This window comes from Battus philenor, unplaced genomic scaffold (assembly GCF_028537555.1).
Source record: "Battus philenor isolate CCGP_79_NKW_IND1 unplaced genomic scaffold, ilBatPhil1.0.hap1 SCAF_26, whole genome shotgun sequence".
NCBI classification, from domain to species: domain Eukaryota; kingdom Metazoa; phylum Arthropoda; class Insecta; order Lepidoptera; family Papilionidae; genus Battus; species Battus philenor.
The window spans coordinates 2,759,296-2,778,667 of NW_027181689.1; the positions used below are offsets into that span (position 1 = coordinate 2,759,296).

Genomic DNA, 19,372 nt, shown 5'->3' on the forward strand with positions numbered 1-19,372 from the left:
TGCCGAAATGATAATTCTTGATCTCTTTGAAAATTTTAATCCAAAGACAGTTAGTGCTTGGAATTGACACATGTGACACAATCATAACATTGTATTAAAGAGAATTCTACTTATTTTCTTTAATAAAAGTGTCTACAAGATAGACTGACTACCTTGTTAAAGAACGGTCGGCAGACGCTAGATCGGTAATTTTGGATATACAGGGGAATCCTATGTCCAGCACTGGGCATCATGTGGCTGAAATTATGATGATAATTATGAAATCTTGCCAACACCATCAATCCAATTTACTTAATAACGCATAATAATAATATTTACTTTATACATAAGTTCTTTATTAAACGACGCAGACAACTAACAGCTGAATTTAATTAAATTGAGGTATTTGTAAAATTTTAATCTTGAAGCTAAATAGGCGTCGAGATCTTTTCATGCCTTTTTGTCTTCTCCCAGGTCTCTCGAGGCAATAAGCCCTAAAGCGGATTTGAAATAATCATACCAGCTGGTAGGAATACACCCATCTGGTTTTTTACCGTCTTTTCCCTACGACCAATGGTTTATCGAAATTATCTGGTCGCCTACAATTTGTCTTCAAACAAATTAATTTTTTGTTTCACTTCATCATCACCATTTCGGCCGTAAGATGTTAGGATGTAAAGGACCGCGTGGAATCGGCTTGGATCCAACGTCTTAGCAAAGTCGTCCTGTGGGTGAACAGTCTATGCTTGTTAGTCCAGGGTCTTCACTTCAGAACTTTAAAAGCCAAGCAGCCATCTATTCCGCGCTCTATGTGGCCTGTCTAGTGCCACTTCAACATGCAAATCCATGGGCTATGTTCATTTTTATTTTGTCTATGGATATTCTCATTCCAGATTCAATAACGAAGATAAATTCCAAGCAAAGTCATCTCCTTGACTCTAAGTTAGTTTCTACTTTTCTATAAAACATTAATTTAGTTATATGGCTGTTCTGCGGGTAAAACGCATTATTTTTTTCTTAGACTGTCGCACATACATGTTGCTAAACAAAGGTCTTATTATATATATATATAAGTGAATCACCTTTTTAACTTTCTGTCCGTGCACGCTGTCAGCGATAGTGAAACCGAAGCCCGCAGCGCCACGCCTCAGTGTTAAAACCAGCTCGCGTCCTGGCTCGCTACTCCCACCGTTGTTGCTGCGATGTTGGTGCTCTGGAACGAATAATAATTACTATACTTCATAGATTTAGGTCATTAGTTTACTAGAATGGCCTCCCTAGAGTCCACGGGAAATTCATCGGCGGTCTCTAATGACGTTACAAAAAAATAGGGTTCACAATTCATAAGCAATGAAAAATTAAAATATCGATTTGACTCCACCTATCTCTAAACAGGTAGTATTTTAAGGATCTTGACGATAGTTCCTTGTAAATCTTCACATTTTTATCGAGTTTATGGAATATGGTAGAAAAGCTGCAGGGGGTCCACCGGAACTAAATTTTGAAAGCGGTTTATGAAAAAAACTCTAGAAACAACTAGTTTATGCTAAGTGCATTTGATATTAAGGCAAGTTTTAAATGTATAACTTGAAATCATAAGGGGTTATTATCAACATTTCAACTTGGACCTTTTTCCATAAGCTCCACTCTTCTTGCTGATGAGTTAAATCAGTTCAAAATCTATTTAAATAAACATTGCTATTTGAAAAAAATTTTACTGTTATAAATTACTTTTAACTTGATGTTTTGATTTATTTTTAATCTATGGCTCATGTTTGCCAAATAAATAAATAAAAAATAAAATCAAGTTGGTATTACCAGTGGCAAGAGTGAGAAGATGATCAGCAGAAGGGCATCGCGGCGGTACAGTACTGGTGTCATTGGTCGTGGCCAGTTCATCCAGGTCGAAGGAGCGGGACATGAGCCTCCTTTGTCCGGGACTGTGCGGCGTAACGGGGGAGTTATCCGGCTCGTCGTGGCCCGCCGGTTCAGTTATATTAGGCGAATCTAGGTTGAATCTGAAATAGAAGTAAAAATTAGCGTAATATAAAACTGTCGTATTATATTTATAAATGAATTTTTTTCAATAACATATATAAATTTTTTAACTTCATTTAATACGGCTGACGTTGGCATTTAAGAGTTACATTACAAATTACCCGCATAAACTAATCACAAATTAATACACTATAAATTAAAATCAACTAATTCCAAATAGGTTTTTTTTCAGTGAAATTTATATGAAATTATAAATACTTTTTTATCGTAACACAAGACACAGAGAACATATTTTGGTTTCTATAAAGCATTGTAAATAGTTGAATAGATCAAAACATTATAAAGATATATAATGTATAAATATTTCTGTGCTCTCAAGAAATAACAGCTACTTACAGAGCGTAAACCATATATTTTTTTTAAATTTGAAAATGCTTGAAGTATTCTGGTACCTCGTCATTCACATAAGGGTTAAATAATCGTGGCAACACTATAAGTATACATTTATTTATGTAAAGAGTTTGTATGTCTATAATAAAAATATATATTTTTTAAATGTTTGTTTTTCAAATAGAGTAAAATCTCTCGTATTATTCTATTCTTATCTATCTGGTTTTGATTACATTAAAAAGGTTACAGTTTAAAAAAGTATCAGTAATTATTTTCCGTCCTGGTAATGTCAGTTTCTTTTTCTTTTTGTTAAAACGAGTAAATTTAATGTATATATAACATAACATATATAAATTTAATAGATTTTAAAATATTGCTTTAAATAACGTTAGGGATAATATGAACAGTGGCCCAAACTTATTCAGAGTAATTCAATATGGCGGTAGAATAAAATGGTGTTAAACTAGCCATTTAATAAATTTATAAAAAATAAGATAGTTTCACATGAAAAAATGCTGTTGATATAAAATTAAAATAATTATCATTTAATTTTTCAACATATTATTGATTCAAAGAAAGAATGACAATAATTACCTGGTCCGGAGAGCTCTGGTAAGTTGCTGCATGGCGACAGCGTCTGGGGTGGCTGGGGTCGTGGCGTCCACCGCCAGGGTACTGAGCACACGCGTGTTGGGATCCTCCGAGTCGAACGAGAGCGGATAGCCTACGAGCAATGAACAACGACTTATACAATAATACCGATGGGATAGTGACTACCAGTCCTCTGGTGGTTAACACCTGGAACTTATTGCAGGACAACCGTACAATTTTCAGTAAGCTTGTAATATCAAGAGTAGGGTAACCTTTAAGTAACTCTAAGTAAGTCTTAAGTAGTCTTGACAGTACACTCTTCAACATATAGTATGTACTCTATCAGCACCGACACAAAATAAAATAGCCATACATACTTATGTGTGATGTTAATAAAACTACAAATGAAAGTATGTGAATTCTTTCCACCATAACATGTCATTAAAAATTACAAAAAAAAAAAAATAGAAATACTGAAGTTTTAATAAACCTTTTAAAAAATTAAAGATTGTTAAGCTTCATTATTTTGTCATATGTTATATAATAAAGAATTTCTTTATTATTTTTTGTGCATGTTGTAAAGTATTATTTCCCTTATTACACTAAAATTAGATAAAAAACATCATCATTACTTACAAATGTGAAGAAAAATATCGACCAGAAATCCATATATACTTATATATGCTGGATGATGGATTACAATCTGTATCCTCTGTCTGTAAGAAACTGGTGTCCCAAAAACGGGACGATTGCAAAAGCTAACTAAGCAATGTTATGACCACCAATTGATATCTTTAATCGAATTATTGGTAAAGTTAGTGGCTATTACGGTGAAATTAAGAGACATTACTTCTCAACATTCCATGGATACACCGTATGGATGACGGGTCCGAAGAGTTGTGGCTATGGTTATCGGGGCTGACGGCCGCGTTACTCTAATCTAATCTCTACAACACACAGTTACTATGAATTTATTCCTAATTAATTAGTGCAGTAGGTCATAGTACTTGCGTTGACCTTAATTATGTGGAATACTAACCCCGTACTAGATGCAAAACGACATCAGTGCCAGGTGTGATTGACTGGAAGATCTGGGCGACCTGCGCGTGGGTGAGACCTCGAACACCGCGGTTGCCCACTCCCACCACCACGTCTCCGGGAAAGAGAGCACCTGGAAATTTAAATCGAAAACTTTTAAGAATGTTATAATTACAATCTGACAGGTTAACCAATATGTGAGATTACCGTGGGGTTATTATACTTTGTAATCGTCTTTTACTGCTTTACCTCTTTTATTTATTGCAAATTAGCTCCCCTAATAGAATCCATGCTCATCATCATCACCATATCATTTGATGGAAGCCCATTCAAAGACGTAGGCTTTCTCCAAAGATCGCTACGATGACCGGTCTTACGCTGCCCAAATTCAGCTACTTTGGCCGACCTTAATTAACTATGTCGTTGTTCACCTAAGAGAGGGCACCCATGCCTCGTCTATCAGCAAGTGGTCGCGACTCCAGAATCTTCTGGCCTTACGGCTGTCGATTGCACGACGGATGTGCCCCGCCTACTACCACTTTAGACAATTCTTTCTTTTTTTCTCAGAATTCTTCGAGCTAGGTCGATGACCTCGGTTCTTGTATGGGTCTCCATATTTCAGACTACGTACTGGCGAATATTATAGTAATTAACTTGAAAGCATACCAAAGATAATTGTAACACGCCTTTATATGGTGGACCTCAAATAATTAAAAGAAAACAGTCTTAGTTATAAGGATGTTCAACGTGTCTTGATAAATACATTTATCATCGGGCTGGCGGGCGGTGCACTTTGTTGCACGACTTCCACTGTATGTGCGGAAGTGGCTAAATATTGGTCCTTTTCTTACTTAGGATGGACTTCCGCAAAATAACGCCTGATTCCATTAAAAATTCTCCTTTAGCTTTTCTTCATATAGACATCAAACCAGGAGTCATATTCCAGTTTAGTCCCTATTTAATACGCAAGTGTTTGTAAAGCTCAGATTTGCTTCCACAACGAGCATCGATAAGGCAAGGGTTGGCCGACAAGCTGGAAAGACGACTAACAACTTAGTGCAACTGATGCCCACCGGAAAAAGAGATCAGCACCATCTTATATACCACGATACGACACTGAACATCATGGTGTATGTCGCTCTAAAAGTGCACAATTTCTCACGTAATCAACCGAAATGTTTTTAAGGCGGTAAGTATTTTTATCAAAAGTAAAGAAAGTAGAAATTTGTTAATTTGGCTCCTCTGCTCAAAAAAACCTTGAGAGTCTAAATCAAGGAAAATTCATCATGGTTGTGCGTAAATTCAACTCACCATTTATCCAGGCTGGACTGTGGGGCACTATACTTCGTATCTGCAGGTAGCCTTCCGTCTCCGGTATACCTTCAGCTCCAATAAGAGTGAAGCCGAGACCCTAGAAAATAAAAAGGAAAATTCTTTAAAAAACAGAATATTTTTAATCATTATTTTTATGTAAAAATAAACATCAATAGTCAAATATAACTTATGTATAAAGTATATTGCCAGATACGAGCTCTGTAGCGCTTTGTACATAGCCGCGAAATTCAAAAGACAAAAAGGCGGAAGGGAGATATTTGACAACCTTTTATTATGTTTGAAATTCTTTCAAGAACCTACACGGAATCTGTCTGATAATATAAATAAGAAAGATAGTTTTTATGAAGCCAATTACCTATTAAAATTGGTTCTTTGAAGCAACAGATATGGGTTTGAATCATTTCTTTGAAATTTATCTACTTCCGATAGCAAAGAACTAAAATGTTGGCTTGACTTTGTAAAACCATATTTTATAATCAGTACGTGTAAAGACTTGCAATGTCGGTGAAGTAATACTTGTGGTGTGTGTTTTTAAAAACTATTAATTCGTGGTCAACACTCAGACGCTTCGCTCATTTTCATAGTTCGTCCTAATCTTCCACTTTATTTATTGAGTTTTGGAAACATCGTAGAATGTACCACGTAATTTTTTAGTGGTCGATGGGAAAAAAAGTGTAGGAACCTTTGATTTAGACTTGTACAAGAGACCATGGTGCAAGAGACAAACGTAGTTACATACCATTAAGCAATTCAAACATCGAACAACTTGCTTTGTGAAACGGCATGCCTAGAGAGAGCGCGTAGAGTAATTAGTCTACACAATAAATCAGTTATCTACGATCAATTAATTCCCATACCTGCGTTCCTTTGGTGAGCGTGAGAGTGAATCTCTCTCCACGCAGTTCGTCGCCGGGCAGCGGGCCGTTGGGCGGTCCACCCCCACCATTCTCCACTGCAATCTTCTCCGCTGGAAGTGCGTTATATAAGTAAAATTAACTTTGAACCGTGAGTATAGTTCAAGGACCCCTCCGTTCCGTGAACTCGTTTCCGATGAAGCTGTAAAAGCCGTAAGGCTAACAGCAATAAATTCTCAGACACCATACAATCATCCGTGTTCTATATATGGCGCAGCAGCGTGGACAATTAGCGCTTTAGAAAGTACAGTATCGGGAAACTAATAAAAAAAACATAACGAAATCTAAAAAGCCGTTCTCAAATTACGATATTACTAACGGGATAAAGATTCATTTTTATAAAGAATGATCGATGATATATATAAAAGATTTAAAGGGGTTAATATAGTACGCGAAAATCTTTTACACCTGTTTTATCATCCTGTATACTCTGATCATTCTTAAATTATTATTGAATTGCTTTTGGAATTCGACAGGCCAATGACTTCTGGCAGTACAAAGCCTGCAGCGACAAACAGTAAACAATAATTAATTTCACTCTATAGTAATCTCAATTTTGAAAATTATTTTTCTTATTATATTATCATTACATTATTATGTCTAAAACCATCTGTAGGGTGTATTTTACTACTTAATTTATAATTTACAACATTAATTGACTGCAAATAAAATACTCTGATCAAAAAGTAAGCTGAATTTGTTTATAAAATGTAAATTCTTTATTTATTTATTCTTTTAAATAAATTTTTGCCCTCACAAAGTCTTCAAGACCTTCGATTCGGTTTTTATCTCCTCAACGTGTCAAAACGGCTTCCCCGCATTAGTCATTTAAGTTTGCTGAATAGCCAGAAGTCGTATGGAATCAAAACGGGCAAATTCAGTGCGGAACGATATGAATCAAGTTTTTGAGGCACAAAACATCGTTCAAAATGGTTTGAGGTAACCCAAATGATACTTTCTTCACAAACAGACGCTTGGCAAATGTTATAGACAGTCCTACAAATCTTGAAAAAAAATTACCTGCCTTCCTAATACCGTGTTTTAAATGACAATTTCATCTTACTTTTTGGTCAAGGTATGTTCGCTAATTTTAAGCTTTTTCACCTATAACTCATTAACCTGTATAGATAGGTGTAATATATAATAATACAATAATCTTGAGTATAATTACTTGTAGTTCCTACATGACGTCCATCTATTGGCCTTGCTACGTTCAATACGAAGCCCTGTTAACACAAACAAACCTATACGGTCCATTGCAACATCTGTGCGTAATTTTAATTTCAACTTTAAAACTAATGCCTAAAGGTACAATTTATTCCGCACAGTCCGCACTTTCTAGTTAGTACACCACCGTATCCGTTCAATTTGTTTATGTTAGCAAATAAATCCATTAATTAAATCGCTTTAAGCGGCACGAAAATCGGTGATTAGGCTTAGAGCGTAAAGACGATTAGACGAGACTATTTGCTAATCCTGACAATGAGCAATTGCTTGACTCTCTCTTTAAAGGTTACAGTTGAATGCATACATATTTCTAAACACGATTTCGTTATCATTTGAAGAAAAACAGTATAGTGAGTGAACTGAGATCTCTCTCAGAGATATGGGCTACGACACCCTAATGACTAACCTGTCAACTACCTATGGACATATCTGCCCGTAACACCTGGGTGTCGAGTCAAATATACCCGAAACAAATTTTGGTGTATTATATGTAATTGCCTTAAAGATACAGTTTAAAATCGCTTGCTCTGGATCGAAGGCCACAGGAACAAACAATAATATTTCATTCATCATTTAAAAACATTCGTTCCGGTCACTGAGAGGCGTCATGTTGCACCTTTCCCGATGAACGAAAGGCTAATGTACCTAAGAGTTTGTTTGTGTTTGTTTGGAAGCTGCCTGAATCCAGCTTCTTCCAACGATATTATCAAAGTTATCTGTCCACCTAAAGGGCAAAAGTGCTACACAAAGCACTTGCACTTGCGCGTCCGTGGTCTCCATTCCTAAACCTTAAGACCCCAACGGCCATTTGTTGACGACAGGCCACCCGGACCTCTTGGGAATTTATGGGGAAGAACTGCATTTAACAAAAGTGTATGGAAAAAATTATGATGAGTTAGCTTTGGAAAAGCTTTCGATAATACAGTAATATCAACTAATCGAGGCGCTTAGCACCATTTTTTAATTAACTCTAATTGGTATCGCTGGTGTTTTTTTTTTTACAATATTTTTTTTTCGCTTTTACTAAGCGCAGACAGTTGAGAGAGGGTTGCCGCTATTTGATACGAATCTTTCTTCTCTCAGCTGCGAGGCACGACAGCGTTTTATAATTTTTACAATTTTTCTTACACAATTTTCTCTTATGGGTAAATACAGCTAAAATTTATACACCTTAACAATAAAATTTGTAAGTTTTACTCAATTATATATTACTTGGTACATTATTTTAGACCGATAAATTCCTTGAGATTTAGCTGTAGATTTTTCTTGAGAAGGTCCGGTAAGCTGAACGGAGGTATATTAAGGTTTTCACATAAGGTCACGTGGATACGTCTTTTGGATTTTTGTTACTTAGCTCGCTTAGTCATTGGAGTGATTGACATAAGCACCCAATGCTCAGCTTGGCCTGTCACTCGAAACACGTTCAGGAATCGAATAGGAGGTTGACACCGGTTGCTTTAATTAGATTATCGTTAAAATTTCTAGATCAACCATTACTACAAATTTGTTGAACAATACGCGTCGAAAGTCACGAAAAAACGAAACATCTAAACATCCCAAATACAAATAATTCTATGTCCTTAGGACCAGGCTGTTTTGTCAAATATTTTTTCGAGGCAACACTAATTAAATATTTACTTTCGAAAGTTGTAAGTCAATAATTTTTTAACCCCATCTTCACACCTTTTGCTACTGTTTCAAGGAAACAATCGAATTAAACTGTTTCTTTATTATTTAAAATCCAAAACTTTGAAAATGACCAAAAATTTTTTTTTAATTTTTAAAAATTGTTAAGTATTTATGGAGAGAAATTTTTGAAATTTTCCCCTTCGAGGGTACGCAGGGCTCATAAGAAAACTTGTCTACAACTAGGAGTATTATTAGTGATAGTTTATTCAATATAATACTATCATCTAGCTAATGTATAGTCAGGAAATATGATTGACCCATATTTGGTTAGATGAAGTTTAAAAACATCGAGGAAATTTAATTGACTTAACATGGAGACTAGTTATATGACGACGTAAGAGCTAATCGATAATTCTTGTTGAAGGTTCAATGCACAAGGTTTTTTAATAATATACCAAAGACACGTATTGATTATTATACGGCACTATTATAATTTTTTAAATCCAAAACCGTACCACTATAGTTTAATTTTTTTTTATTTCTTTGAATAGTTTTATTATTTCACTTGTTGGCTTAAAAAGTGTGTCATTTAAGAAATTGTCCATTTTTACTTTCATACTTATTCTCTATTTGTAGAAATTATCAAAAAAAAATTTTAATTAATTAATCGAAATTATCGTTTTGTGATCGTCAGTGTATATAATTATATATATTAGGGCGACCGGAAAGTAATGTTGTTTCAGTCGACATATTTTACAGAAAAACCGATTGATTTTTATCGCTCCGGCACCCATTTGTATACTAGATGGCAAAATGTTGTTGATAACGAAGGTGTATATATTGTTGATTAGAAATAAAAACTTATTAAAAATGTAGTCGTGTGAATTTAACGTAAGAAAGGGACATTACTTTCAGGTCCCCCTAACATATATAATTCTATAATTAAACTTATATACACAAATTACTCAAAATAACACAGCGGTACAGTAAGTCAAATTGGCTGTGCACAGGTTACATACATAACGCGCCGAACGGATGGCAGGAGTGGCTTAATTCTTATTCTGGTTTTAGAATCGCGAGATTAATAATATCACATATAAATCTATAACTTTGAGAAGGCGGGAAAATTAAGATACATGTAAGTAATAACAAGTTCAAGGCTCTGCAGTACACCACGGACTTACAAGCCGGACAGATGACCTTGACCTTTTAAGTTGAGGTCGTTGGAAAACGCTTAAAGTAAGCCACTTCCAACCGATACATTTCCAATAATCTATTATGAAACACATTAATTTATCAATAACACAGGTTGTTGAGGAAAAAAAATCATAATGTATTCTTCATTCGATATTACGTCAAGATTAATAGATGTGATATACCAATTGTGGTCAATTTGATAGTGCGATCTATTTTGGTAGATCCAATATATATTTTAAAGTGTCAAATAAAGAATTTTTTAGGTGCCACATGTAAGGAATGCTACTAACAAAAGGTTTGAGAATTTTACATTTCATTTCTATAACATAATAAGTGATATAAAAAATAATTAACTTTAGTTAAATACCCATGTGTCTTCTAACTTAACACAGTGTATAAATATAATATGATTGTCACAACAACAAGTCGACCACGACAAAGTTAATATAAAAAGTAGAATATATTCACAAATGTTGACCACCCCTGTTTAACACGTTTATAAGTAAAAAATTGGCAGGTGTATCATATAATTATCCGCGTTAAGTTTATACATTCCTTTTTCAAAAAGATATTACCTTAAGATACTTTAAAACATATATCAATACAATCTATTAAAAATAAATTGACGGTAAAGGCTTATTATTTAATAAACGAATAATTAAATGACAGGAATCGTTGGCAGTGATGTCGCTGATTGTTTTAATTTCACTTGGGCTATATGTTACGAAATGTATATTATGTATAAAACTGTATTGTTAAACTTTATCAAAGGAAGTGTTGTTTTGGAGTTTATTCCTTCTTCTTATTCAAATTATAACACCTCTCGAAGCAAAGTCAAAAAAAAAAAAATAAGAAGATCTTTTATCTTGATTGACGATCATTTAGCGTTCTGTTAATAGTTCCAATGTTGAATAAATTGATTTTAACCTTATTTTTATAAGGTATTTTTCTCTGGAACGGGCTCCTTAAAATAAGGACGATCAGGAATCATTGCACATTCAAAGCGAAGGTTCGAATGTTGCTTGACAAGCTAACAGAACCTTAATACTTGGATTTCACTATTTATTTATAAGACTACTAGAGTACTAAGACTTGCGATCATAGGTCGTCAGTTCGATTCCCTGAATACAATCTTATAAAATTCACACATTGTGCATTAAATATATATATGGTTGCAACTACTCACAAACAAGTTTTTAGAGGATGGTCAGCAACGTACTATGCGTACCATAATACCACACTGCGATCGCCAACCCGCCTGCCAAGCTTGGCGATTATGATATATCCCGCATTGATATTTTTGGGGGAGGCCTGCGTCGTGATGAGTGATTATGGGTTGAAACGTCTAATCTATTTATTTATTACAGTTTTTTTTTTTTATTAATTCTAATTTGTATCGCTGGTGTTTTTTTTTTACAGTATTTATCTTTCGCTTTAATTAAACGCAGACAGTTGGGAGAGGGTTGCCGCTATTTGATACGGATCTTTCTTCTCCCAGCTGCGAGGCACGACAGCGTTTTATATTATTATTTTTTTTTTACAATTTTTTTTTTACACAATTTTCACTTACGGGTAAATACAGCTAAAATTTATACATATTAACAATACAATTTGGAATACACAATTATATATTAGTTGCTACATTATTTTATTTAAGTCTCTGCCCAAGCGCTACAGACCGTTAAATGCCTTGAGATTTAGGACAATGTGCCGGGCCAACTCATCAAAAGATTCTGCTGTAGATTTTTTCTTGAGAAGGTCCGGTAAGCTGAACGGAGATATATTAAGGTTTTCACATAAGGTCACGTGGTTATGTCTTTTGGATGCGAATCGAGAGCAGTGTCTGAGTAAGTGATCAAAAGTCTGTACTGTGGAGTCGTCACATGGGCAAGTCTCATTATCGATTATTTTAAAACGGTGCAGGTACTGGTTGCAGTACCCGTGCCCGCTTAGTAGTTGTGTCAGATGGAAGGATGTCTTGATGAGTTTTCGCAGTTTGTTTATGTCGGTGAGTTTCGAAAGGAGTCCTATGGTATGTCGACCCTGTGCCGAGCTCTCGTATCTAGCCTGCCAAATGCGGTTGTGTTCCGCGCGGATTGCGCTCTTCACGAAACTCATTGGGAAGTAGACATAAGCCGGTGGAGAGTACATTGCGGCAGCACTCTTTGCTGCCAAGTCGGCTTCCTCGTTACCGACGACGCCTGTGTGGTTTTTGACCCATGTAAAGTGTAATGTAGCTGGCGCGCGTGCGTGTATCTGATTGTGAATTTGTGTGACGATGGGGTGGGTGTTGCTTCTATTCTGCAGCGCGGCGATGGAAGATTGTGAGTCCGTGTGAATAATTGTGTATGTGTTCGGGTATGTTGAACAGGCCCACGAGCAGGCTTTCGAAATGGCGAGAAGCTCAGCTTGAAAGACCGAGCAAAACGAGTGAAGTTTGTATTTTTTGGAAGCAGTCTGGCGGCCTTCCATGAAAGCAACGAATGCCGCTCCTACGGAGGAGTCCTCCAGCTTGCTCCCATCAGTGTAAATATTCAAAGCATGGGGATAGGGTGCTGTGTAATTACGACCTCTAGAGGGGGAAAGGACAGAAATGGATACTCTGGTAGCGGGGTGCAATAATTTGTGTGGTGGTGTAGGGCGTTCTAGAGCTGTATCAGAAGGTAAAAGATGAGAGGCGCCGGTGAGTTTTGTGAGTTCCAGTGCCTGTACCTCCCGAACTTTGAGGTCGAGTGGGGTGAGTTCTGCAAGTGCTAGAGCGGCTGTGGTGGATATGGTCTTGAACGCCTGTGTGATCCTGATGGCAAAGCCTCGTTGCATACTTAACAACCGCCTTATTATCCCTTTTTTTAGAGCCGCTTGTCCCCATATACCAGCAGCATATGTCATAATTGGCTCAATGATACTGATGTAGATTGTCCGGATGTTCTCGGGATGTGCCCTCCATGTTGGTCTACAGAAAAGACTAAGTCTATTAAATATGCGCGAGGCTTTTTTGATAGTGTGCTGAACATGTTTATTAAAGAGTAATTTCTCGTCAATGATGACTCCCAGAAGTTTGAACTCGTGTATAAACGGAAGGCAGTATTGGCCCATTCTTATTGAGCATTTTTTGGCTGTGGGTGTGAATGCAATAACTTGTGTTTTATCGGGGCCGAAGGTCAGTTTAACACTTTCACCCCACTCAATAATTTTACCAAGCGCGGAGTTGGTTAAATCTTGGAGGTCTTTAGCGCGAATGTGGTGTGTAATGAGCAAGACGTCGTCGGCGAACGCTTGTAAATGGCACCCATCAGGCAGGTCTATTTCGAGAAGCTCGTCTAGGATAATGTTCCACATAATTGGGCCACATGCCGAACCCTGAACGCAGCCCTTAGTTAGCTTCTTAGTGACTCGTTCTCCGGCGTAATCTAAAACCACTTCTCTGTCTTGAACATAGTTTTCAAAAATTGAAAAAATGTTTCGAGGGCAACCGATCCGCCTGAGGCCCTCGAATAGAGCTGGCCACCAGGCGTTGTTAAATGCTGCCTTGATGTCAAGGGAGACGGCGATGGCGGCCTCTCTAGCTCGTTTGGCTGAGCGAACGACATCGAGAGCCGAGGAGATCGCCATGGTTGTGTTGGTTTGCTCCTTGAAACCAAATTGGTGACCGTTGAGCTTGCCTGCGACCGTGGCTACAAAAGTCACCCTTTTGATCAGGAGCTTTTCTAACAGCTTCCCGAAAACAGAGATGAGGCCAATTGGTCTGTGAGAATCGAGGGTACTGTAATCAGATTTACCAGGCTTCGGTATGATCTTGACATATGCCTGCTTCCACTGTCGGGGAGAGTGATGCAATTTTAAACATCTATTTAATAAATCTGTTATTAGCTGTGGGTAAGCCTGTGTAAATTGTGTGCATATGTCTGAAGTGAGGCCATCCATACCTGGTGCCTTTTTTGCATTCATAAGTTTTAGTAGCTCCAGTACCTCTTCCACTGCGAAAGGAGGTTCGTCAGGGGCCTCAGAGGTATCCTGTCTGTGACGGCGAAGATGCCTGTGTCGGGCTGAAAAGTCTGGAGAATCGTCGGGATAGAAATGATTTAAGAGAGCTGTAGCGCTTTGTTGGGCGTCATGTGTGTGCCCTGTGTCTATCTTTAAAGTGGTAGGAGGTTGTCGCCGAGTCGAGTGTTTGAGTTCTTGTCGGTTGCAGAATGTGCGGAAATCGGCCGTCGAAGTCTCTCTAAGCTTTCGAGCGTATTCAGTGCGCTTAAAGATTAGATCCTCGCATAATCGGTCGAATATCGTGTCTGAAGGCGCGTGATGTCGTTTAGCGGCATGTAATCGACGGTGTAGATGAACGACTTCAGATTTAAGTCGCTCCAGGTCTGTTGTCCACCAAGGAGGTTTGGAGCGCGTCCCAGCACCCCTGGATGGCATAGAAACTTTACACGCCGCGTGTATGGTGTCAGTGATTTGGTCTATTTATTACAGTTAGTACACCAATACCTCGCTTTGCATCGTTTCGTTTTGCTTTATTTTTTGAAGTTGCGTCGCTGCTTAATTAGTACTAATTTTCACTGTGCGTCGTTAGATTTTCGAGGTTGCGTTGTTTTGGATTCGAGTCTTTAATTTTTTTTTCTAAAAGATGGCAGCACTTTTGTTTCTAATTGCGCCATGCCATCAGAACTCGGGGATTCCCTTTCTAACTAAAAATCAACGCAATTTTAATTCATTTTTATTTTCACTTTGTTTTGCTAATTTTATAAATAAATATGATAAATTTATAAATTTTAACGTCTTGTTTCTGGTTACAAAAAAGGTAAATATTATTCCAATTTATTTATTGGCAGAGTTATATTACTTTTGTTTTTTTAATTGTTTACTTTGTTCAAAATTCTTTTTAAAAAGTAGTATTTTCGTGACCATGGAACCTATCTTCGATCTTTACCTTGCTTGCTATAAAAAATCTTAACTGACTTTGCGGCGTTTAAATTTGCGTCGTGTTTTTTTGGAACGTAACCACGACGCAAAGTGAGGTATTGGTGTAGTAGTATGTACATTTATATCAGTTTCTATTTCCTTTTTATTTTTTTCCTCTCTTATATGATATTAACTTATTTGTCCCACCTTCATTAGTTTATCTCTGCAGCGCTAAAATGGTTAACTGGTATAAAACGCTTTCGGCGTTAGGTTCGACGTTATATTGTCCCGTATAGGAAGTGTTTATATATAGTAAAAGTAAATAACTATACCTGGTCCATCGACTGACTCCTCTTCGTAGTAGTGCATTAAGAAACAAAAAGGCAATTAATTACATCATACAGAAGTATAAACTGAACCAACTTAGACTAAAAAAATACAACTTGTTAATATTGAAATAAATCCGATAAAAATGTTTATACCGCACAAAAACCACTAAATATAACAAATCCTGTTTGCTTATGCAAAAGTTACGATAGCGTACGTTATACAACTAGACCGTAACAAAACGATGCTATTCAGGGTTTAATACAATCCTATAATACTAAAACCGTTGTACCGCGTCTCAAGTAAGCGCAGCAATGATGGGGGTGTAGTGTAAAAAAACATGAACGCTTCTGCCGCGAGCGGAAGATACTCTCCCGTCTCACCCCACAAATACCTAAGGCGCGGCACAGTCGTATGTCCTTATTATTTGCAGTAACACATTGTGCATTAATTATATAGGATTGCCTCTGCTCACAAACAAGTTTTTAGGGGATAAGCTGCAGCGTCTTTTGCTTACCATAATACTAAACTGGGATCGCCAACACACCTGCAAAGCGTGGCGATTATAATATATCCCCCATAGATATTTTTGGGGTAGATACCTAATTATATATCTTTCGCTATGTCATAAAAGAATCACTATAATGATAACCTGGAATTGAGGCGTAAGAATTTCTCGCAACTTTTCAACTAAATAGTCAACGACAAGCTTTCTCAAGTTCTTTGATCAAAAAACTTAATGTGTTTTGTAATTCAAAATCTCGAGTCATCGCATGTAGGATCTACGAGTGTGTCTGTTACAAGACATTTGATGGCTCATAACCCCCCCCCCCCCATTTTAATTGCGACGTTCTTTAAGACTTAATAATGCGCATACGTCACTACTAAGTTACACGTCGCGCCCAAGATCCCGCACAGTTAACACCTGCCCGCATCGCAAACGAGTCATGTTCGTATGTGATCATAGAAATTTGTAACATATATAAAATAAAAGCGGGTTCGTGTAGGGAACAAGACTATTTAAAAGTAGTTTGGACCTGTGAAAAAACCGATAGTTAATAAAAAACAGGTACCTAATATATCTAAAACTACTAAAAAAACTAAATGAGGTAGTACAATACCCGGCGATAAATATTGCACATCGACCTTTGGAAAGAGACAATCGACTAATTTCTGCTGGGTAGATTATTATCTCCGTCCCATATTACCTATGTGACGTTTTGTCAGTCGTGCGACAGAGATAACACGAAATTAGCAGATTGTCTCTTTCTAAAAGTCGATGTGCAATATTTATCGCCGACTATATTACAAGATCTCTGCCGTTTTAAGGCAGAAGTGTAAGGCGACTATAAAAAAAAACTACTTATTTACAGAAATATCAGAGTTAAGATATAAGCTAGCTTTACGATGGGTTTTGATAGCAGCTATCAAGCGGATAAAAGGAGTTCGTGTGAATTAATTAAAAACTTTATTAATAAAAATATACCAATTTCATTTCCAGTTTCATCTATCAATGACGCATGCATTAAAACCGGTATTATTAGTTTTTATATTCAATTAATGATGTTAATATATATTTAATGATATTTGCAGTGAACTGTAGGAGAAAGTTATTATTTCCCGCTATGGTATTGCGTAATGTTTTTTTAAAGAAGCTTAGCTTTTACAAATTTGCATAACTCTGAGATTATCTATAAATATTCCATTAAAATGTCACTATTATTTTCCTATTATTTATTATACTTTAGGATATATATTTCTTTAATTTAGTTCACAACTTTAATCATATTTCAATAAAATGTATGTTCTTTTTTTCTTACTCTACAGACATTAGCGTCCGTGCCTTTGTTTTAACAATTACATTTAATATTTACCAATCTTTTTGCCCGCGTTTTCGCGTTTCACTATAATTATGCTTTTTAAACTATCTCCTAAAGTCTTAAGTTCTAAAATCATTGGTGTTTTGATTGTTTTTCACAACGCCCCAATAATGTCCAGTTTTTTACATTACGGTTCGTGCGACCACTTCCTCATTCCTGATCTAAATTGCCAACCTCAGGTTGTACACCAGTATCTGTGCGGTGGTTGCCCTTTTGGCTACATCAATGTCTCGTCCGTGTAATACACGCACGAGTTCGTGTGAAATTGCTACCACTGTATGATGAACATTGTCATACAGCCCGAGAGTGTCTGTGGTTCGATGAACAACGATGACCGTTTTGCTCTTTAGCCACTGAGCATTAGAGTGAGTATTAGTTTTTTTTTTATTTATTCAACAGACATTAACGTCTGTGCCTTTGTTATACATTTATGTTTAATATTACCGATTTTTTCGTGCTCACGTTTTTGCACAATACAGTGTTTACTAAGTATCTTGATCTATTTTAACGATGCCCTAACAATGTTCAGTTTTTAAAATTTCATTTCGTGCGACGTCTTCCTCATCCCTACTCCATATTGGCATCTTCAAGTCGCGCGCCAGTGTCTGTGCGGCGGTTGCTGTATTTGCCACCTCGATGAATCTTGCGATCGCATCTCGAGTCTCGTCCGTGTAACACAAGCACGAGTTCGTTGACGTGATATTGCTACCGTTATACAGCCCGAAGTTGTCTGTTGTCTTCGGATAACGACGACCGCGTCTCTCTTTGGCCTTGAGCCTCGTGGATAATGAGCGTCCTTGAACCTGCCTCGGTACCGTAGTCTTGGTTAATGAGAACTTGTTAATCAACTTAGGTGTGAGACGGGTACAGGGTGTTTCTCTCTTTCGATATTCTCCCCAGAGTAAGGACGCCTACTCAAGGAGTGCAGCACCTTGTTGGACTAATATATGCCCCCGTACACCTGCTTTATGTAACGTCATTAAAACTATATCTAGTAAAAATATCTACACATATATACAATCTATTAATATTACAGATGTAAAAGCTTTAAAGGTGTAAATATAGCTCTTTTACTATCAACAAATCTATCGTATAGCATCCAAAAACCAATGGTTACAGAAATAATAACTATCGTTATGATAATAAAATAAGAGAATGCTTTTTCAAAATTAGAATTACTACGTATTATAATCTCCCTGTATAAATTTACATCTTATTCCATTACTGTATAAATAAAACGTATAGTGGAGCATGTTGGCCTACATTCGTAAAATGGTGTTAATAATGTTTACATTTCTGTGATTGTTTTAAAAGCCTAATTTTGTGAAGCGTAAATCAAGCTCGATGATATATGACAGCGCTCTCAGAGGGGCACCGTGTTTGTTTTGGCTCAGTTTTGGGTGGCTTCTCGTACTTGTTCTGTCTTGGATACACGGGGACAATTTAAACAAAATATTTTTTTACAGATTTTATTATTTTCTTTCTCATATTTTTTTCCTTCTCAAGGTCATTTACTCATTTATATTTTATCACAAATTCTTCCATTCCTTTAATGTTTTCCTATTCATTTCATTCGTGTGAGTGGTGATCACTTTGATCGCCGTGTTTGTTTTATCGAAATGAAAAAGCGTTTGATCTAGTAGCTGCCACAGCTCAACTATCATATTTTATGGACTAATTTCTAGCCCGCAAGTCACTCACGTCTACCGACTACATGTCTCTCTGGCTGATCTAGTGCGGTAGACGCGCGACGACGGTAGCGTGGGTAGGCGATGGGCTTCCCACTAAGTGGACATTAAGGTGGGAAAATGAAAGTTGCCGGTTGTAGCTGGGTACAGGCAACGCAAGACCGATCTTTGGGGGAGGCCTATACCTTGCATTGGGCATCTATCGGCTTAGATGATCACGATGAAGACCTGACCTGACGGACTTCGGGTAACAGCTAGTGTAACGTTGCAAGTTAAC

At 36.9% G+C, this 19,372-nt stretch overlaps 1 protein-coding gene across 1 annotated transcript in view; it reads right to left on the bottom strand.

Annotated features, from left to right (window-relative positions):
• Magi (membrane associated guanylate kinase, WW and PDZ domain containing protein magi) overlaps positions 1–19,372 on the bottom strand; it is a 42,007-nt gene that overhangs the window by 12,205 nt on the left and 10,430 nt on the right. The window contains exons 3-8 of the mRNA XM_068768595.1: positions 6,189–6,298; positions 5,308–5,407; positions 3,998–4,129; positions 2,962–3,091; positions 1,798–1,997; positions 1,062–1,192 (exon numbers count right to left, since the gene is read on the bottom strand). Of these exons, the coding sequence (XP_068624696.1) occupies positions 1,062–1,192; positions 1,798–1,997; positions 2,962–3,091; positions 3,998–4,129; positions 5,308–5,407; positions 6,189–6,298 (803 nt within the window). The remainder of the gene's footprint in view (positions 1–1,061; positions 1,193–1,797; positions 1,998–2,961; positions 3,092–3,997; positions 4,130–5,307; positions 5,408–6,188; positions 6,299–19,372) is intronic.